A 22,793-nucleotide genomic window follows, 5' to 3' on the forward strand; every position below is an offset into this window, starting at 1 on the left:
TGGTGGATTTCACAACTTATTAAGAAGTATAATCAACTTGTAGAATATAAGCTAATCCAAACACTTAAAAAAAGCTTATCAAATAACAGAAAATAAGCAATAAGCTACTTTAGAATATAAGCATAAGCTCAAAAATAAAAGCTAGGCCAAACACCCCCTAAATGTTTGAGTAGCCACTTATACGTGGGCGGGTAACTGAAACCAATGGTTGCTGGGAGCATCTTTAACCGTATCATAAAATTTTAAATGGTTACGGGCCCTCTCAAAAAATTTCGATTGCTCTGTTTTTAATCTTGCCTTCCACCAATCTGGGTTCAAGTCCATCTATTTCTTCATGGCAACCCTAACATGCATCCACTTTTTTTGACCCATTCCTAAGCCCTCAGCAATTGCCCGAAAACCGCAGCTACCGTCTGGCTTAATGTCTATGATCTGTGAGATGTACGGGTAACTCCAGGTGGGAACAGCGTCCTTATACCTCTTTACCGCTGCAAATGCCCTTTGGTTTAATCACTAAAAGAAAACCGATTTTTGCTCTCGTCTCCTTTTTCTTAAATGACTGTTTTGATGGTTTAGGAGGAGGGCATCTTAAACTGTGAGTGAGATTGCGACTGTGAACGCTCCAACAATGAGGGAGTTTCGTCAATGTTCAGTGAGGACGAAGGGGTGTAAGAGGAAGGGATATACGAGTTGTGCCTCACAGCCTCGATCTTTTTTTATTGCTGGCTTTTGTCTAGACGCCCCCGAGGGTCCTCACGTTTCTCAGACTCTTTTTTATTTGAGTTGTCGTGAAGAACATACCAAATCTTTGATAAAAGACTTTTTTTTCTGTTCTCAATCTTTTCGTATCAAAACCGTTTGTTTAAGCTCTTTCAGTTCTGCCTTGAATTCTTGTTCTTCTTCCTGTGCGACCATCGGATTGATATCAAGCGTCCTCCAGAGGGTCTATCGATTTTAGTGGAATAGGTAAGCATGTACGATGGTGTTGCTCCAGCTCACATGCACCGGGCAACCCCATAGACGTTCGCAGCTGGTGTCGGCACGTATATCCGGACTCGATCATTTTTTCAAACTTTCCATACTCTTTTTAAAGTAGTGTAACAACCTTAATCGACACTTTATAATGTAGCTTGTAAACATCTGAAAGTTATGTGTCACACCCCAACCTACGGCGGAACATGCCGGGGCGCGATATTAATTGTATCATAGCTCAGAAGACACTATGTAATTACACGTGTCAATATCTAAATTATTATTTCACATAAACCATACATTAAAGCACAATAATACATAGTTCTCAAAACAAATACATATATCAATAATAAACTTAAATTAAATAGCATTCTTCACATCATCTAGCAACCTAAGGTATCACTACTTCAACAATTTTGAAGTCATCCAATAAAGCTACCTACGCCATGCGTGAAAATACATATATTTGTCAAAATAAAGTTGAGCAAGTAAACCACTGTTTTGAGTATATATAGTAATAAAATGACAATTACATGCGATAATCGTAAATCACTACAATTAATGTAACAATAAGTAAAAGTTGTCTTTTCAACCGAATCACATAGATAAGGGTTTACTCCGATGGCGTATGATCATACTAATGAGGATGAGGATGAGGATACCAACCAACATAAAACAGTAAACACATAGTCACATTTACACATATCAACTGATCAAGAAATTTCAATTACGCATATAATGGAATCGTAGTGAAAACAATAATTTGATTGTGAACGCATAACGCCCCCAAAATTGTAAAGCGGTAAAAGGGGGATGTGAATTTACTTATTTTATAGTGTAGGATAAACGATGACGAGATACTAAAAGAAATGACTAGGATGGAAACAGTCAAAATCCTCGAGATTCACCAACAAATATTCCTAGTTATTTATGATAATATGAATTAAATAATCATAACGAAATACTAAGATTTATGACGGGTTTTGAGAGTCGATGTGGTTGTGTGTAACATTAAAATATTATATACAATTTCATTAAATATGAGGATTATTATTATATTTATTAATGCTATTGTTGTTGATGTTGTTCTTGTTATTATTATTATTATTATTATTGATTTTAATAATTAAAATAAATATTATATATAATGATATATTAACGGAAAGATACAAGATAAAATAGTTTGAGCGTAGATAAGATAACAATACGACTCATTTAAGCAATTGATAAAAAGAATTTATTGTTATTTTATTTATTATATGTATAACATATATATACATATATATATATACCTGTAACACCCCGGCCTCTCGTACCACCAATATTGTCCGCTCTGCCCACGAAGAGCTCACGGATTTGTTTTTGGTTGCCTAAAACGTGTTGGTGATGTTAAGAGGCAGGACATTACTTATGAACCAAGGATCTCTCTTGTCCACGGCCGATGTGGGATAGCCTAAGAGTGGGACGATGTTGTGTTTGCCAAGGGTGTTACAAACAACCCCCCTTTGGACTCATCGTCCTCGATGAGGCATGTTCTATCATCCCGAACGACACAAGAGTGGCTCTGATACCACCTATAACACCCCGGCCTCTCGTACCACCAATATTTTCCGCTCTGCCCACGAAGAGCTCACGGATTTGTTTTTGGTTGCCCAAAACGCGTTGGTGATGTTAAGAGGCAGGACATTACTTATGAACCAAGGATCTCTCTTGTCCACGGCCGATGTGGGATAGCCTAAGAGTGGGGCGATTTTGTGTTTGCCAAGGGTGTTACATTATGTTCTTTCTTCAACGTAATACGTGAGGATTCAAAGGTTGCTCCGATTTGAACCCCCTGAGCTTGTATAACCTCAAGGGCATAAGCCGCAACTGTATGGAGGGTGTTGTTGGCCCCGTTAAGGTGCCTTTTCAAGTTCGCGTGCTGACTCTTAACTCGTTTTGTTGTAGTCTCGCCGAAGTTTAGCCAGTCGTCCATCCAGCAAAATACAAACTTTCCCTTGTATGGCCCCCACCAGTTATCATGAATATAGTCTCATACCTCTAAAAAAGAAACAAACGTAAACTTATGAAATGTATTATTCGATTATCGGTAACTGTATATTTGTAATACGAAAGACTTACGTTGTTTCCCATGTTGGGCTAATGCTCCTTGCAACATTACGTAGTTATATTCGTAATCATCGAATGTGGAAGACTCACACAGTATCGTCCACAAGAGAGCGAAATCTTCTCTTATTTCGCTAGCATACATACTCTTCCACCTTTTCTTTATATTCTCAATGTATGTTCCACCTGCATAGATTTTTGGTAGCAAGCGGGGATACTTTTTCACATGCATTCATCAAGGCTAAGTCTTTGTCCGTGACTATGATGCACAGCTCAATAGAATCCTCAAGCATATCTTTGAGCTGCTCAAGGGCCCATGTGAAATCCATTTGGCGTTCCCTATATATAGTCGCGTGCGCGATACAGAACGACTTCCACGTCGAAGTCACACCAATATACTGAACAAACGGCTACTTGTACATGTTGGTGTTGTACGTCGTGTCAATAAACAACAAACGGGGGAACGAGCGCCACATTTTAAACGTTGTCTTATGACAGAAGAAAACACCCTCCGTGCAATTTGTGGAAGGGTTCTCCCGTGTGTAATACATGAACCCATTATTATGCAGAAAGTTTTCAAATATCTGCATCCGGTTTAATATGACGTTAATAAATTTTTTTAAACATTTGTTGTAAGAAGTCAAATTCAAAAACTTTAACCTACATGGGGGTATTGCCAACTTTATTTTCTTTTTTCAACTTCTCTATTCGTCAATGTTCAGTGAGGACGAAGGGGTGTACGAGGAAGGGATATACGAGTTATGCCCCGCGGCCTCGATCTTTTTTTATTGTTGGCTTATGTCTGGACGCCCCCGAGGGACGTTTCTCAAGCTCTTTTTATTTGAGTTGTCGGGAAGAACAGACCAAATCTTCGATAAAAGACTTTTTTTCTGTTCTCAGTCTTTTCGTATCAAAACCGTTTGTTTAAGCTCTTTCAGTTCTGCCTCAAAGTCTGGTTCTTCTTCTTGTGCGACCACCGGATCGATTTCAAGCATCCTCCAGAGGGTGTATCGATTTTAGTGGAATAGGTAAGCATGTACGATGGTGTTGCTCCAGCTCACATGCACACGGCAACCCCATTGACGTTCACAACTGGTGTCGTCACCTATATTCGGACTCGACCATCTTTTCAAACTTTCCACACTCCTTTTCAAGTAGCATAAGAGCCTTAATCGACACTTTATAATGTAGCTTGTAAACATCTGAAGGTTATGGTCTTTCTTCAATGATATACGGGAGGATTCAAAGGTTGCTCTGATTTGAACCTCCTGAGCTTGTAGAATCCTCGAGCATCCCTTTGAGCTGCTCAAGGGCCCATGTGAAATCCATTTGGCGTTCCCTATAAATAGTTGCGTGAGCGATACAGAACAACGTCGACGTCTACGTCACACCAATATACTGAACAAACGACCACTTGTACATGTTGGTGTTGTACGTCGTGTCAATCAACAACAAACGGCGGAACGCACGCCACATTTTAAACGTTGTCTCATGATAGAAGAAAACATCCTCCATGCAGGAAGGGTTCTCCCGTGCGTAATACACGAACCCATTATCATGCAGGACGTTTTCAAATACCTGCTATATGACGTTTTATAAATTATTTTAAACATTCGTTGTAAGAAGTCAAATTCAAAAACGGAGGAACGCACACCACATTTTAAACGTTGTCTCATGACAAAAGAAAACATCCTCCGTGCACTTTGTGGAAGGGTTCTCCCGTGTGTAATAAACGAACCCATTATCATGTAGAAAGTTTTCAAATGCATGCATCCGGTTTAATATGACGTTAATAAATGTTTTTAAACATTCGTTGTAAGAAGTCAAATTTAAAAACGCTAACACATGGGGGTATTGCCAACTTAATTTTCTTTTTTCAACTTCTCTGTAAGATTGTGTCTGTCCACTCAATAACGCAGCTTTCGGGAAACTTATTACGTAAGAGTGTACAATTTTTTTCGCCTTCATGTCATCCATGTATAACCTCACAGCCATATCAACCTCGTCGTCGAACATTCTCCTTGGATACGCGTGACCCACCTTAAAGAGGAATGGATCTTGATTGTGCGTCTCATTTACTACCTAAAGCTTCCAAAAATCACTTCCCCGGTCGTACCTTCCTTTTAGCTTAAACGGACAACCCTTCTTTATACTACCAGTACGCCTGACTGTCACAATGAGTTTTGGTTCCCCACCGCGATTACATCCAAGATCCACGGCGTTTGTCTTATACCGTTGGATAATAACAACACACCCATGCTCCCGTCCTCTTTTCTTTGCCCATTCCTCCAACTCCTCATGGGAAGAGAAAAACTGAAACAGTTATAACGTCAAATTTAAAACAGGTTCAAAACACTAATTAAAAATCTGTCTTATTTTAACAAAACCTATGGTTTCATATATTATCCGTTTTATACGACATCGTCGCCTCACGTATGTAATTATCATCATCATCATCATCATCATCATCATCTTGGTTACCAGAAAGATGTCCGGCATACTCGACCAACCTCTTGAGCGGTATCACGAATGTGTTTCGGTTATGGTTGTGACCGATACGACTCCTCTACTGGTAAAGGGGTTCGAACGTTGAATACCGGAATACGGCTATTCAGCATTAAATTGATGCAAAGGTTGGGTAAAGTAATACTTGTTTTCTGATAACTGGTATGATGGCTGACCGTAATCATGTTCAGCCTGTGACCAATACGAACTGCTGCTTCCTGCCACATCCGAAGGCGGAGGGTCGTGTACAAATTATCCCTAACAAAAAATATGGTTAACACATCTAATTTCAAAAATGACTAACGACTGCTAAACCAAATAAACATGACGAAACCTGGTTCAAATTTGGTAACGTCGCCTCTGCATCCTCATTATAATCTGCAAACCCCGGCGCCTGGTTCAAATCTGAAATATTTGACTCCTTGTTCGTCCCCGAAAATAGTCGGTCCAATAACCACGACATTTTTTTGCCTTGGGTTTTTTTCACTAGAGTGAGTCTAAGTTTGTATGTGTATGTTGCATGTATGCATGCTGATATATATTACAATAGGGAGAGGGGGAGCCTTATGGCTCAATAATTCAAGTTTGACCATATATGCCACGTAAAGATCAATACGTGGCTTATAGGATACGACATAACAGTTGATTTGATATTCTCAGGTTGTCGTGTAACCAATCAATCATGGTTAGCACTATACGTGACCTATACGTGGCATTGTTAGTCAACGACAACCTGCGAATATCAAATCATCAACATCAACGTTCGTACATCATACTACACCGCCACGTATAACACTATCCGTGACGGTTTATGAGGGTGTGGGGTGTGGTTAGCACGGGCCTAAAATAAAAACCCCAATTTACTAATTAGGCGGCACATGTCATAAATCGTCTCATTTTGTAGCCTACCGCCTCAAATAGCCTAAGGGGCAATCTTGCAAAACAAGTATAGATGAAAGCACCATTCTGCAATTATTATCCCATCATCATTCATCACTGTTCTCTTGTGTTCCCACCGCACCCCCAAATCTTGACCTGACCTCTGTATGTTTGTTTGTTTGTTTGTTTGTTTGTTTGTTATCACCAAATTTCAAGCTACTGTACTATCTATCTATCAACACCCTTCCTTTCTTTCTTTATAATATGCAATCAAATTGAGTGACGTCGAATGACGATGATGAGCTGCTGTGTTCCTTCTCGCGACACGTCGGATCGATTCTCCGACCGATGCTTCAACGTCTTCCCATGTCTCTCCGATCCAGGTAATAATAATCTTTTGTTTTGTTTGTGCATAGTGAAGTGGGTTTCATTCAATTTGATTGCAGTTAGAAGATCTGCCTTGTGTTTGCGATTGGCCTTCGGCATCTCATATTCGTTGGCTTTGTTTTTATTTTCAATCAAGAGTTCAGAGATAAATTCAAAGATCAACCTTTGTAAGCACACACTTTCTTTAATCTTACTCAGTTGTTTAGGGTTTGTATTTTGTAGTTTGGTCCATAGTTATCAAACGCACTAGGCGCAAAAAGGTGAGGGCCTAACAAATAAATCCCACTTCAATAAAAAGAAATTCAAATATATTACGGAATGTATTAGAAAAATAATACTACTCTTCATATAAAATAAACAAAAGCCGTTCTATAACATTTTGATATCATTGAAAGTTCTTAAGAGTCAAGATTTAAATGTCATTCCAAAACTTGAATAACAAAGTGTTTAATGTGATTTCTTTGACCTCCCCTTGATCTAATAAGTTTCAAACGCATTCCAAGCGTTTCTTTTGCTCGGCTTTTATCTTCTCATGTTTCTATCGTAGACAATGTCAAAGCGCTCACATAGGAACTAGAAGCGTAGTTATTGAGCCTTACCTGAAAAGTGGGCCTAGGCGCAACAAGCGAGAGATTATAATAACTATGTTCTTGATAAGCATTAACAACATGTTTATTAATTGTGTTACAATTGTACAGGTACACATCGATCTATTTGCTGTTGGTTGTTGCTACATTGATTCAGTATTTTTTTACCTCGGGTTCTACTCCAGGGTATGCGACTGTTTGATTACATTTTGTTTCAAAAAATATATTATGTATAAGTTTAAACAGTTTTACATGTGCTTAGGTATGTGATTGATGCAATGAGAGAATTTGCTAAGACTGAAGCCTCGTTAAGGTCATCAGAAATATCAAAGTAAGCTCAGAGTTTTGTATTTTTAAAATGAATTAGTTTTATTAAAATAAATGATAATGTATTTGTTTATTGATGTGAATGATCAAGCAAAGACAACCTGCTTCAAGTAAAAATGGCAGTGTGGTTGTAACCATAGATAAAAACCGTTCGGGAGAAAATATTGTGGGGAATAACTCAATGAATTGGACAAAGCTCGTGATGGAGATGTATCCATCTGGAACATGTGTCAGGTAGTTTCTCGTTATTTTATATATGTTATGCATTTCTTTTTGTGTAGTTGCTTATATATTATTAAGTTAGTACATGATATCTAAATGGTCCAGTGAGGCTTTATTGTCTTCCTTTGATTCAGTGTTATAATCTTGTATAATTTTTTTAATGTAGTTTTGTTTTAAAATTAAGTGAGTAAAGTGAAACATGTATGAATCTTGATTGCTATTTAGTTACTAGTTTGTAACAGTTTAACCTGAAGTAGGAGATGATAGTGAAGAAAAAATCTTACTAAATAATAACTAAGTTGTATAATTATTCAATTTAAGTCAAATTGGAAAAACATAATCACTAAACTGTAATCATGATTCATATATGTTTCATCTGCCTCGCTTAATTTTAATAATTGCTAATAACTTTTTTTTGTTTCAGGACTTACACTTGCTCTTACTGTAATGTTGTGCAGGTACCTCTTTGTGCATCTTTCTTTTGTTGTTGAGATCTTAACTGCATGATTACTAAAAATCTTAACCATTAAGGTCATAAATTGGCAGCATAAATGATTCATCTCAACTAAATTTTCTTTGCTAAGTTACCGAGTTAAGAATGGCGACTATAATATATAATTTCATTGATACGCGTATGATGTAGTTTAAAATATTTGATGCTAATCCTATCATGTTAAATCAAATTCATGTTAAAATAAAAATAATACATTTTTCTTTTTAAAAGTTAGGGGCAATTTCATGTATACTTGCTTTAAACACTTAAATTTCATACTTTCCTATTTCAAACTCACATAATCTCAGAGAGGGTATTTAAGTCAAACATATGAAATGGGTATATTTAATATCATGGTTTTTTGTTGGGTTAATATGATATTATTGAAGTTTTGGCGGGCTATATGATATTACCCTTGAATTTAAATGTTTGTTGAAAAACTTTACTTTGCAGCCTCCAAGAGCAAAACATTGTCATGATTGTGACAGATGTGTTCTTCAGTTTGATCACCATTGTGTTTGGCTCGGAACTTGTATTGGCCAGGGCAACCATTGTCGATTTTGGTGCGTAATTTATACATTTTATACATGAGTTTTTTATTTTAATTTTTAGTTGTATGGCTTACATACCCGGCTCAACGCGGAATTAGACCTGCTATTAACGTCGGCTTATCTGTCAGTCGTGTTGGGTCTGGCGCTCAGTTTTAGAATATGCTTGTTTTTGGTTGAATGATTTGACAGGTGGTACATTCTTGAGGAAACAGCCTTATGCATTTGGACTGGCATTTTTTATATTGAGTATCTACAAGCTTCATTTGAAAAAGCATGGTATTAAATATACCCATTTGAAAAAGCATGGTATTAAATATACCCATTAAGTATCTACCATCTTGATTTGTCTTAGGTTATGTCAGTTATTTCAGTTACAGTTATAGTTATTTTGGTTCATGCACACCCCTACTCAGTTTTAACTTGTTATTAATTTTTTATTTTATAATAATTTTTATTATTTATTATTTATTTTATTATTAGATTGTTTAGAACGGCTCCAAAGTCTTATATAGTCGTTTCCATCTTGCTATTAAATTATATTTATAGTTGGATGATACAATTTTTTTCATTTCATTTAGGTTGGTGGATGTTATCATGATTATTCTACTATCTATATTGTCAATCGCGTTAATATTTCTTCTGCTGCTTCTTCTATTCCATAGGTAAGGTCTTGTTTTTAAAATTAGTGTTATTAGCATTCATGTGTCATTTTCTACACAATATAAGTACACACTCATATATAGAGGTACGTTCAATACAAAACTAATTTTTAACATAGAACTGCGAGAACTATAAAAACATGTTTATCTATTGCTTTAAATGTTATACATAAGGCGGTTATGTAACCGCATAACCGGGATCTGTTATCTGACTGAGCACTACATACAAGTGCTTATTGCTATTCTCAAGGTATACTGCATAAAATTGGTTATGTATTGCGCGTGCCCTTATATATATTATTAATACGTATCTGTCTTTTCAGCTATTTAATTGTGACAAATCAAACCACATACGAACTTGTGAGACGCAGGAGAATACCATATATGAGGTTAGTTGATTGATAATATAACTTTTGTGCCATATATGTACTAATTTCAATATTAAAATTGATGTGTAGAACAATCCCGGAAAGAGTGTATCCGTTCAGTAAAGGCGCATGCAGAAATCTATATAATTTTTGCTTTGCAAGAACAAGCATATATGCTATGGAACCACTACCGGGTGCACTTGAGCTAGAGCAGATGTCAGTACCTTATACATGTTTAGATGTCTTAAAGTGTAGATGTTGCTGCTGAAGTTGTTAGTTTTGTCGATAACATTATTGTTTGGTTTTGAAACCAGGGTATGTTGTGCTAATAGTACTAGTATCTGACCACATTATTGTTTGTTCTCGTCTTTGTGTTTAATTGAGAGGAAATTGGAATACATCGGCATTAGATTTGGCCTTTGGGTCTAACTGTTTCATTTTCGTTTGTTTATGTTACTCGAATCGATTGCATTGTATGTTCTATCTGTTTGTTATTCTAATAGATTGCATATATGGGGCTGCTTTTAGGCATGGAAATGGCATCAGGTAGGGATGGTTTAGTAGCTTTGCTAAAAATTAGAACCAAGTTACTAATTTGATGTATAATAATTAACATAGAACCATAATATGGTGAACTTTTACTAGTGTAAATAGTAGCATCTATAATTTTTCAACTTAAAACACAAATAATAAAATTTCCACATAGGTCTACTCCCAAAAAAAATGAATAATGATATCATCATGAAAGTCAAAAAAAAAATTGTGGCCCTAAAGCATTATCTATAACTTGAGGGTACACAATAACACATAAAAACACCTAGTTATCAATTTGATTTAACATATTTTCATATTGTAGCATTTGGTTAAATTATGCTCTTAGGCTATGCCAATGTGATAGCCAAAAAAACTAGCAAATGCTTATCTTCTAGCATACAATACACCATCAATATAGTCACTTATTAACTAGGCTTATAACAATCAGCCACATATTGCACAATCAAGTTATATACGGTGAGTCTTTTAACTAAAATAAAGAACCAAATTTATAATGGAGTTTTGATGCATACTTGCAAAATACACTCTAATCACCTATAATTAGGTTCATGATGTACAATCAAGTTAGCATTTTTTACCACTTTATCTTGCCACTGTCCCCACTAGCACATTTCCGTCAAATCGTCATCGTCCTTTATAGTAAAAAACATGTGTAACGGATATTGGATCTTCAATCATGATTATTTAGGACACATATGGGCTTTATTGTAAAAACGCATGTCCTTATAAAGCCCCATAATGCCTAGGGGATGGTGTATGGACTTTATCCACTCATATAATGTCCCATTATACATGGCCTAGAGTCATCATGAGACCACTATTTTTGTCATTTGTTGCATGTTGTACATAATTGGGTCCAATGATTAGTTTTTATTGCGTGTTTCACTTTCAAAATCATATGTTTACAAAAAATCCAAGTCGTTCAACAAGTTTAATAGCTCTTAATACAAAAATAAAATCTCTAAATTCTTTTAACAAAATATTTTGATTAGGAATCACTTCAATGCATGATATAGGACTTTCTAAACCATAATTAGGTTAATAATTTCTCATAGCATTGGTCAATCTAAGCCAAATACCCCATTTTTTCAGATTTTAACAATTTGACAACCTTTTACTTTTAACTATAATCCAGATGTGAATATTTGGCAATGATGACGCTTGATTTTCCAGAACACACAAATGGATCTTATGATGGATGTATAAATAAATGGATACATACTGTCAACAAAATTCAGACACATTTCTTTGTTATTACAGAATAGAAATTTTAGATACTGAATTACAAAAACAAAAGTTCATGCCATCTGTAACCATCTACAAAATTCTGTTTATATGTAACTACCAAATAATAATTCTTTTTTTAAAAGATATTTCACTTGGGACCTTTTTTAATATGAGCAAAAAAGTAGCTGAAACTGATATTACCAAATCTTACATATGTTCATTTACTACTACCACTACCACTACCACTACCACCACCACCAGTCTTCCACTTGTTAATGGGGAAGATGGTGACTTTCCGTCTAGGCGTATCTTTGGCGGTCTTCTTTGGCGGCTGCAACGGTGGCTGCCGCCGTTTAATTTCATCTTCATCTCTATCATCCTTATATTCTTCTAGTGGCTTTAACTCAAATGCACCCCTAGTAAAATTTCTTGCAACCTGATGTATTAAAATTCAATTAGAACATGACCCAAATTGAACCATTTGACTAATTTCTTGCTCATTTCAACCAGTCTGCAATCTGCGTTCTGGCCACAACCCATTTTAACCCAAACCAAAATTGATTTTTTAAATGGCCCAATTTTACCCAAACCCCATTCTGCTCATTACCCGTATTGACCCGAACCCATTCTGACATGGATCACTTTTGACCCGACACAAATTGATACTTCTTTTTAAAATGGCCCGTTTTGACCCGACCACATTTTGCTATTGACCCGAACCATGTTGCTACTTCTTTTTTAAATGGCCCGTCACCCAAACCCACCCAACCCTCTTAGTTTGCCAGCCTTAAAAAAAACAACTTAAATCGACCCATTACCTTGAGCAAAATCCATACTCTTAGAGAACTACTCAAGATAGCTAATCGTGTCTTCTTTCCAGAAGTTAAGTAACTACCCATATATCGATCAACCATTAGAACAAATTTTGGCCATGTTTCAGGCTTTCCAGGATCTGGTTTCTCTATCTGTGCCTACCAAAAATGAATGTGGTTTTTACAATTGTTCATATTAACTAACTATATTCAAATAAAGAAAAGAAATACTCACAAGCAATCGACATATCTCACGCTCGATTTTAGAAAACGAGGTTTCCAAAGCTTCAACTCTCCCAGTAGCATGACAACAAGAACATGGTTCACTGATCATGAATGTCACACTAGGTCGCACCTGGTCAAGACACAAAAATGATGATTTGTTTTGTTTGTGAAATATCGTTTTTAATTTATAATTTGTCATTTTTATGAAGTGCATACCCTTTTTCTGGTTATCTCCATTAGCCCATGCCTTGAAAGCTCAGAGACTTTGACTAATGAGCGGTCCCTCTCAACTGCATTTTTAACCGCTTCATAGACCAATCTCTTATATGCTGAATATAATATTCACAAAAAAAAATGTGAGTGCAATTTATTGCTGATACAGAACCAGGCTTTCTTGTATGAGCATTTCTGAACAACACACACACACACTAGGTGACTTACAATCATCCAGCATATCAATGAAATCAACTACAATAATCCCACCAATATCTCTCAACCGCAATTCCCTAGCAATCTGAAATCCATGGAAAACAATATCAAAATAGTTTGATTTCTTAAATCATCAGCATTTTTGGTCTTTTTGAGAGAGACGCAAAAATTTGCTTCATGATATTACAATCCATAAGAATGAGGCCTTAAAGCTGCTAACTTTTGTCATGATTACTTATTTATACAACTCAACTAAGAAAACAGGATTGTAATATAAACAACCACATTTAAAATTAAGTAAATAATGCACATACATACTTGTTTAGCTGCTGCAAGATTGACTTCAAGAATGGCTTTCTCCTGTGAAGTCCCATGACCAAGCATACACTGTCCTCCATTCACATCAATAGAGACCAAAGCCTCGGTTTGTTCAATTACTAAATAACCTCCATTAGAGAGTGCAACCCTGCATAACAAGACACACATTCAACTCCAATAAATATTACACAAAATGTATACAAATTACACAAAAAACAATCTCTCTCACCTTTTACTTAACATGTTGTTCAGTTCTTCTTCAATGTTATACTCATCAAAAAGTGGATTCTTTTTGTTGTATAACTCAACCCGATTGCATAGCTCAGGAGCTATATCCTGAAGATAATTTGTAACCTGAATCAAGACACAAAGATTTAAACAAAAACACAATAACCACAAAATACTGAGTTAAATACAGTTTTAGTCCCTTATAGTTTCATTTGGCTTTTTCAGTCTAATAGTTTCATTTTCGTATCATTAAAGTCCAGCCCACTAACCCATCCAAATTTTCTGTTAACTTTTTATTAAAAGACCAAAAAACCCTTGGACTATTTCTGTTACTTTTAGAAAGGGTCAAAATGCCTTGCATTTGTTTAATTAGAAAACATATTAGTTATTTTAAGAGGCATTTTGATCATTTCTTAAAAGTAACACAAATAATCAAGGGTATTTTGGTCTTTTTATATAAAGTTAACAGAAAATTTGGATGAGGTTAGTGAGCTAGACTTTAACTGATATGAAAATGAAACTATTGGACCAAAAAAGTCAAATTTAAACTAATGGACTAAAAGGGTTGTTTGGGTCAAACCACAGAAACTAAAACTGTATTTAACTATATATATTTTGATATAATTTGGTACCTCATGATATATCCTTGGAGAATCAATTACCATTTTCTTCACCTAAACACAGCCCGGTGGAGAATTAATACATATTTAACGTGATGTATAAATATTAGACATTAATATTTCGAATATTAATACCTTATGATTAAAATAATCTTGGACAACTGAAAGTGTTTGGCCCATTGCTCTATGTAACATAGCAGGAATTGCACCTTCAACACCTTCATCAGCTGCAAGGGCTGCTGATGTGGCTTGTTCAGTAATACTTTTCCACATTGATAGCAACCCATCAAGATCCTTTTGCAGTTCTTCCAAAGTATGACCCGCAGCAACCGTCCTCACGGTTAGACCGAACCCGGGTGGCTGCAAAGTCTTGGCTATGACTTTTAACCGGGTTCTCTCCACCCCAGATATTTTCTTTGAAATCCCAATTCTATTGCAACGAGTCATCAAAACCTGCACATTTTTCAAGAGTCCTACCTTTAGGGTTAATATCACAAACCTAATTTTCGTTTATTGAAGTTGTTTCATTTCAGTATAGGTTTTTCAAGCACACCCGTTGGATACAAAATGAAACCCTAGAACCCATTTTAAGTAAGCATGTGAAAGTTGCCAACTCTATGCATGAGCATATTTAGGGGTGTGACACGACACGAAATTCACAGGTTTTGGCTTGGTATAAACAGATTCAAGTCGAACCCACCACCCGCAAACCCGTTTAGTACGTGTCAACCCGTGAATATGCGTGCCGCATTCGGGTTCACGTGTTTGATACAATTTTCATGTTCGGGTTTGTGTTAAATTTTCGAATTTGTGTCAAGGTGGACCCGCGGACCCTTTAACTAAACGAGTTCCACGAATATGCATGTCGTGTTCGTGTTCGTGTTCGGGTTCACGTGTCTGACATGATATTCGTGTTCGGGTTCATGTCAAAATTTCTGATTGTGTCAGGTTGGACCCGAACCCGTTTAATTAAATGAGCTGTGTTCGTGTCCACCCACAAATATGCATGTCATTTTTGGGTTCGCGTCAAATTTTCAGGTTTGTGTGGTGTACATGTCTGACACGGTGTTCGTGCTCGTGTCAAATTTTTGAGGTTGTGTCGGGTGGGTCTGACCCACAACCCATGAACACCATCCATACCAGTTTCAGAATAGAACATACCCAAAATCGGCTCCGTAACTTTGGATAAGCAGTCAATGTCGGGCCTTTTGTACCCAATCCCTCTTTGACAACTTGAACAATTATTTTAGTCCCTCTTTGAACTTGGGCCCACGTACTTTCATCTGACCCGTTTTCCTTATCTTCTGCAGTTTTATTAGTCAAAGTTTGACTAATCGGTTGAAATATATTCCTCTTTCCATTAATATACAATCCATCACCATTTCCTTCAAAATCTTCTGACACATCAAACTCATCATCAATATCATGCTCTCCAAACTCATCATCATTTATATTATCAACAACTTCCACATGTTCCAACTTGTGTTTTTTCTCATTAACTTGAGTAGGATGTTCTAGAAGCTCAACAAGCAAAGACCCGTCTTCCGATCTATGATCTTTATAATGAGAAAATGGAGGAAATATAAACGGCTCAAGATGATGCTTTATTTCTACAAGAGAAGCCCTCGCGTGCCCTATGTTTACAAACGCACCACCCATGTGTGGAACTAGCTTTGAAACAACTCCTACATATACGCTATCACAGTGCACGTTATTTTTAATTGGTTCTAACAATATTTCAACCAACTTTTCATCTTCCATTACCGCAACCCGTTGCATTGTACATAAAGATGAGTTTATCAATATAACTGTATCTACCTCCTGCATACCTACCCCTACTCTATTCTCATTATCATGAAACAAGTTTTTTGGAATCTCTTCAAGCTCATTAAGACTAGGTTTATCAAGAGAGGGTATTTCTGTGACTTCTGTGATTTCTGGGTCCTCATTGTTGTTGGAAACTTCAATAGATAACCAAGGCTCTTCAACAGGGTACTCACTTTCTGAACTATTTTGGTTTAAGTTTATATTGTTAAATAAAATTGAAGGATCTGTTTTCCTAATGGATTTGAAAAGCTCGGAAGATTCTACAAGCCATGGTTCCTCTACAGGCTGGTAATATGAGTCATAAATATCTTCAGAACCAAAGTCATCTTCGAAATCTAGGTCACCCAACAACTGTTTCGACACCAAAAAGTCACTTCCAGAAGTTTCCAACTTTTTTCCTTCATCTGTTAAATCACTGGAAGCATTTGAGTTTTCAGAAACATATTAAATGATTAAGTTTTGATTTTGTTTACAAACGTATATGAATAGATACCTCTGGGCTGAGAAGGAATCAGTGGTTGTCCAGGGAGCCAGGTGTCAACCATCCAGGAGCCGAAGTAATTCGGTGTATGGTTTTGGATACATTGTCTAGTTAATGATCTTCTTATTAATATTTTCCTGCTTTTTTTGCTAGATAAATGTGGTGAAAGTAAGACTTCAGGTCTTAACATCCACAAGATTCCACATACAGATTGCATACCTGCCTTGATAAAACAGCTACAAGAAAAACATTCTCTACCATGTATCTGCTGAAATCAAATTGTTAGAACCTGGGAACTGAATTGGTGAAATATAGGATAATTGGCCTGATTCAAGATAGCCTAAATCTCCAAAACAAGATACGATTTTGATAGATAATACTTAAACGAGAATTACAAAGAAAGACAAACCAATTAATACTAATGCTACTAGCTAGAAACTGATAAAACTACCCCTACTTTTCGTCTAGTCAAGGGTGTTTAATTTCAGTTAAAGGTTGTTTAGGCAGGAACAACAACATCTGTTGAATTTGCCCCTGGATGCATCGTGTCTGCCGGTTTCCGTTTGACGGGTAACCGGGTTCGTATCACAAACACACTAACAAAACAAGTTTTTGTTTTCCTTCATTTTTGATGCGTAATCACATAAGTGTATGTGAAGAACATGCTTTCTAATCAAATGATTCACTGCTTCAATCAAGCTTCTTTTCTAGGTTATAAAACTAACTTAGAATGAGGGCATTAAACAACACATTTGAATCTCTCTATAATGAAGTTTTAATTTTTAAACTAAACGAAAACTTAAGAAATAAATGAAAACGATTTCCACAATCTAATAGAAAGTTAGTTAACACACTACAGCTTAAAATGGTCCACTGAAATCTTTAATCAGCCATGTAAACATTTTCACAAACAGTTGGTGTGCATAGACAAATGTGAATAAAAGTACAGAATAAATGTTTACAACGTATCAAATAGACAGCTAATTAAGACACTACATGTATCACCAATCCAGTGAGTTCTTTAATCCCTGGTAAATTAAGCAGGCAGTGTAATAAATAAAGCTAGGCATTTTCACAAACAGTTGGTGTGCATAGCAAAGACCATGGCAACTGGGTAAAAACTAAACATACCACTTTCCGAACCCATAAAAAAGTGAAAGCAATTGGATAGAAATTAGAAGATGATTATTATTATTATTCATAGAATAAGAAAAGATAGAAGCATCATAATTGGGACACAGATAAAGAGAAATGAAATGGGTAGAGATCGTGCGTACGATGTTGGGTTCTGGGGAAGAAGGAAGGTAGTGAAAGAGTGTATGAAATGGCGACCAAGATAAGGAGGAAGCAACAAGATGGTTGAGAGATGCCAAATTATCCTTTCATATTCATATTCATATTCATTTCTAAAAGCAAATAAGCTGTTTTAAAAGCTTACCCAAACACATATCAATTTTGAAAGCTATCTATCTTACAAATTGAAACCAAATACAAGTTTTAGAGTTAAAAGAAAGTCAAATAAATTAGAACAGAACAGTTAGGATTAATCAATGGTGTAATTTGATTTGAACATAGTTGTATTTTGATTGTTTGATTGAAATAAAGTGATCTGAGTTTGTGTTTTTAACAATGCTTGAGTGAACAATCTATGTTGAATAATCTCCTGGGAAATTTTCACTCAAGCAACAAAGGAAAACCAAATTTGTGAGCTCAAGTGGACAATATTTATTGGTGTGTTGGGGGAGTGTCCCAAATATACTAAGAAATGTGGTTAATGCATGGTTTCTTGCCACCTCCCTGATCAGCCATGCGCTAGGACAAAACTTGTGAACCTCTATTTACATGAGAACGGATGATTGGTCCTTATGGATTGGATAAAACTAACCACAACAAAGATGTGACAATCGGTATCATCGGGATTTAACTACAACCAAAATCACACCCGGTGGCGATCCTACAGTCCTATGGAGCCTGCTATTGCTTTGAATGGATGGGATATTGGAGCAACTTTAGATTACCTTGTTTTCTTTTTTGAAATTTGCATTAGATTACCTTGTTTTCTTTTTTGAATTTTGCATCCTTGTGGGTTTGCAAGGTGATAGAATTCTCTATTTCATTTTAGTTGTAAGGTTTGACACAAGAGTATTCAGACTTTATATCATCAAACTTCATAAAGTTCAAAACTTTGATTGAGTATTACGTGAACACTTTGATTGAGTATTATGTCAAGTGTATATTTAGCCACTGAGGATGGTGTTCGTGGAAGAGAAACATGACGATGTGTGTGATTTGACGAGACTTATAAAATATGAGGAGTCAAATGTTTTTGGGTTGATTCAGTCTATTTGATTATTTACTTAACATATGGCTCGTGGTCACTTATCTATATATTTTGAAAGTGCTTAGACATGTGTAGTCATAACTCTTCACATGTGAACATTTTGCGTCATGTGACGTCTAGTTAGCTTTTCCAAATTTTACAAAAAGAGGGTGTAGTCATAACTCTCTATCCTTGGGCATTTTGCGCCACGTGACGCCCAGTCACCTTTACACTTTTTTGTTTTTTTTTTAATTTTTTATTAAAAGTAAATAAATAATAATAATATATTATTAAATAAATATTGCATTAATATAAAAACAAAAACTACTCGCCTCCATCATCACCCTCGTCGTCGTCGTCTTCATCATCGATCTCGTCTTCGTATTCATTGTGGTTAGGTTTTCATTTTCACATAGCAAACGCCGATTCATCCAAAGATGTTTGACCAAATCCCCCTTAAATGCATTATGTATTTCTCTTGACCGCACAAAATACGCATTCTCAAGTCTTTGCGCCATATTTGCTGGAGTTCGTGGTAGATCTGAGTCTGATATGAAAGTTGGACATATTGCTCTTCCCTCGTCTTTGATGATCATGTTATGCTTTATGATACACGCATACATAGCACTTTTCATTATTTCTAAAGACCATAAACGACAAGGATTTTTAACAAAATGCAGCGTTGTTGAAGAACCCAAAACATCTCTCGGTATCCTTTCTCACAGACTCTTGTACTTTCTTAAAATACTGTCTTTTTTATCCAACGAGTTTCTAAATGTTTTCATGATAATCGCATACTCTGGATATATTCCATCGCCCAGATAGTACCCATGATCGTAGAAGTTATCATTAGCCCAAAACGAAGCGATGGGAACGGTCCCAAAGATGTAACTCTCCAACATAGGCGATTGTTCTAAGACGGTTATGTCATTGTTGGAACCGGGAATACCAAAGAATGCCGACCAAATCCAAGGTCGTATGAAGCAATCGCTTGAAGGCTGACCATTGGTCCCTTTTGGTCACCTCTTGTGTATTGACCTTGCCATGAAGTTGGACAATTAGCCCATTCCCAATGCATACAATCTACACTCCCGATCATGTCGCGGTAAACCACGCACCCTTGCATGTGCCTCATAAAGACATTGAGTATGTTTGGCAAAGAGCTTTTAAGAGCTTTAAGCTACAAGCTTTTAAGAAAAAACTCAAATTTATTGAAAAGTCTTGTTGGTTAAGTAGCTTGAAGCTTTTAGGTTAAGAGAAAAAGCTTAAAGCTAAAAGCTCCAACTAATAGGCTTTAGAAAAAGCTACAAGCTTTTAATATTTCAAATTTACAACTTTGGTACTTGAACTTTCATCACATTTTGTTAATTCATATAATAATTACATATTTAACCCATATTCACAACCAACTACCCCTCAGACTTTTTAAAAGACCATAACTTTTTCACATGTTAATATTTATTTTTAAAAATTGCATCATAAAAACGAGCATTTTATTCTATTTAATTTGAGTATCATATTGTTATAATTCTTTAACTTTAAAAAATTAACATATTATGTGATTATTGGTTAGGATTGGCAACAAGTCGAGTCAGGCAAGCCCAAGTCATCTGTAAAACCAAATTAGGGTCGAAACGAGTCGATGCAAAAGGGCTAATTTAGTCTGGTTCATGTTGGTATGGTTTTGAGTCGAAAGGGGTCGAGTCAGAATAGGTTTCGGATTAGAACGATGCACCGCGCGAGCACCGAGCTAGTTTTATTAAAAGCTCCAGCTACTCTACCAAACACCTAAATATTTCTAAAAAGCTACAGCTAACAACTACCAGCTACAGCTTCTAGCCACCAGCTTTCAGCTACAGCTACCAGCTAGTTTTGCCAAACATACCCATTGTAGATCGTTCAAGTTGGGCTCTCTTAGATAATGTGGTCAATATATTTTAATATTTCTATATTTTATACAATTTATAAATAATTAGTTAAAGTAAAAAAAGTGATATAATTATTTTAAAAAATGAAATGTACTGTAACAAAAATAATCCAATGTGTCCCGAGTTATTTTATCGGTCATCTTTAAATACTCGTTGTTGATGTCGGTCGTGTTTCCTTAGGCGAGCACGCGTATGGCTGACGTAACCTTCTGAATAGCTGTGAATCCTAGCGTCCCCCGACCGTCCGTTTTTTGCTTAAAGTAATTAAGCTCACGCTCCAAATCATTGGTGATGCGCATAAATAATTTTTAGACATCCGAAAGCGACGCTTAAAAGTCTTCTGATTCTTGAATCTAGGCGAGTCGTTGGCTACCTCGTTCGATATATGTTCTTTTTAAAACTGGGGTGGAGGAGAGCTACTAGAATTCATATAAGTTGTCGCGAGCACAATCGCACTTGTAACCGCCTCTTCCTCCGCGTCGTCTTCGGCTTGTCGGTCGGGCCCGAAAAATTGGTTATATATAGAAGTGGGAGAATCCATTTAGGGTTTATAGGGAATTGGTGTGAGAAAAATAGAGTTAAGAAAGAAAGGTTCATAAATTTGGTGAGTTTTGATTGAGGATGAATATGATTAAAACAATTTTTTTATTTTTTTTAACGGTAATGTGACCGTTGGAACGGTCAAAAGGAGATTTTATTTTAAACTTTGGCCAAGCTAGCAAAACGTCACAAGTATAGATGGTCTTAATGATTAAGAAAAGGCGTGTTCTAGAATTGCTTAAACTTCTCGGTTCTCTACAGTTGAGAATTAATTGGCCACTCCGCTTATGAGTTCAAAACAGGACAAAAACTAGTGAATCTCAATGCATACGGCACAAAAAGGTTATCGTTCAGGATGCAAAGATGCGCACAACACTTATTTAGTTAACATACACCTTATCTTATCTTTTTGTGATCTTTGAAAAACAACACTCACAACTAGACGTTTTTCACAAATTAGTGACTTCAACTACGCCTAATACAAGTCCTTTGACCATTGTACTCTACATTCATACACATATACACGATCTAATTTAAGGGTATTATTTATATCATTGGGCCACATTCACTTCACTTTCTTTTATTTAATAAGGACAATTTGATGACATATATAAAATGATAACTTAACACGTACACACTTTAAAATGATAACACATGTACCATAAAAATCTTAATATATTCGGTAAACATTTTATAAGTTATCTCTATTGCCAAATCTGTACACACGTCTTAAATATAATCATCCATCAACACCGAACCAAACCTAACCAAAGCCAAACCGCCGGCAATGTCCGCCTCTTCCCACACCGGCCTCCCTCCGGATATCACCCAAGCCATACTCCGTCGCTTACCCGCCAAATCCCTCGGCCGCTTCAAATCCGTTTCAAAGACATGGAACTCATTAATCTCCAATCCCAAATTCATCAAAACACACCTCCTTCACCATAATAATATCACTAAACTCATCATCGTCTCCGACACCAATCTCTGTACTCACTCCACATAAACAACAACCTATCCACCACCGTAACACAACTTATAACTTTCCCGCCACGTCAGATCATGTGGGAACAAATACTAGGATCCTGCAACGGCATCGTTTTAGCCAAAGACTAACTAGATTCCATCTTCTTAACAAATCCAACCACACGACAGCTTTGGAAGTTCCAGTTAACCCTTACGCGTTACCAGATCATGAGAGTTTATTATGTACGGGTTCGGTTATGA

The 22,793-nt window shown here is 36.2% G+C and overlaps 1 protein-coding gene and 1 pseudogene across 3 annotated transcripts; one reads left to right on the plus strand and one right to left on the minus strand.

The window, feature by feature from the left end:
- The first annotated feature begins 6,736 nt into the window (after positions 1–6,736).
- On the plus strand, positions 6,737–10,493 carry LOC143595650 (protein S-acyltransferase 10-like; annotated as a pseudogene). The gene is made up of 11 exons (XR_013146559.1): positions 6,737–6,845; positions 6,909–7,016; positions 7,548–7,622; positions 7,699–7,767; positions 7,855–7,997; positions 8,410–8,443; positions 8,932–9,041; positions 9,219–9,305; positions 9,608–9,691; positions 10,012–10,077; positions 10,147–10,493. The product of XR_013146559.1 is annotated as a protein S-acyltransferase 10-like (transcript).
- A 1,264-nt stretch (positions 10,494–11,757) lies between these two features.
- LOC143595652 (ribonuclease E/G-like protein, chloroplastic) lies at positions 11,758–17,802 on the minus strand. 2 transcript variants are annotated; one of them, XM_077074618.1, is made up of 11 exons: positions 16,791–17,802; positions 15,632–16,701; positions 14,606–14,923; positions 14,483–14,524; positions 13,852–13,976; positions 13,623–13,770; positions 13,317–13,389; positions 13,092–13,204; positions 12,886–13,005; positions 12,657–12,803; positions 11,758–12,274 (listed from the first exon to the last, which is right to left on the minus strand). In XM_077074618.1, the coding sequence occupies exons 1-11, from the start codon at positions 16,993–16,995 to the stop codon at positions 12,056–12,058; spliced, it is 2,580 nt and encodes an 859-aa protein (XP_076930733.1). In that variant the 5' UTR covers positions 16,996–17,802; the 3' UTR covers positions 11,758–12,055. The 2 variants fall into 2 exon arrangements, with proteins under 2 accessions (XP_076930733.1, XP_076930732.1); XM_077074617.1 differs by having other exon boundaries at positions 11,759–12,274; positions 12,657–12,809.
- Between the last annotated feature and the right edge of the window lie 4,991 nt (positions 17,803–22,793).

The sequence above is a fragment of the Bidens hawaiensis genome, unplaced genomic scaffold (genome assembly GCF_021521415.1).
Source record: "Bidens hawaiensis isolate Kalapana, Puna unplaced genomic scaffold, B.hawaiensis_p1.1 tig00045414_1, whole genome shotgun sequence".
Taxonomy (NCBI): domain Eukaryota; kingdom Viridiplantae; phylum Streptophyta; class Magnoliopsida; order Asterales; family Asteraceae; genus Bidens; species Bidens hawaiensis.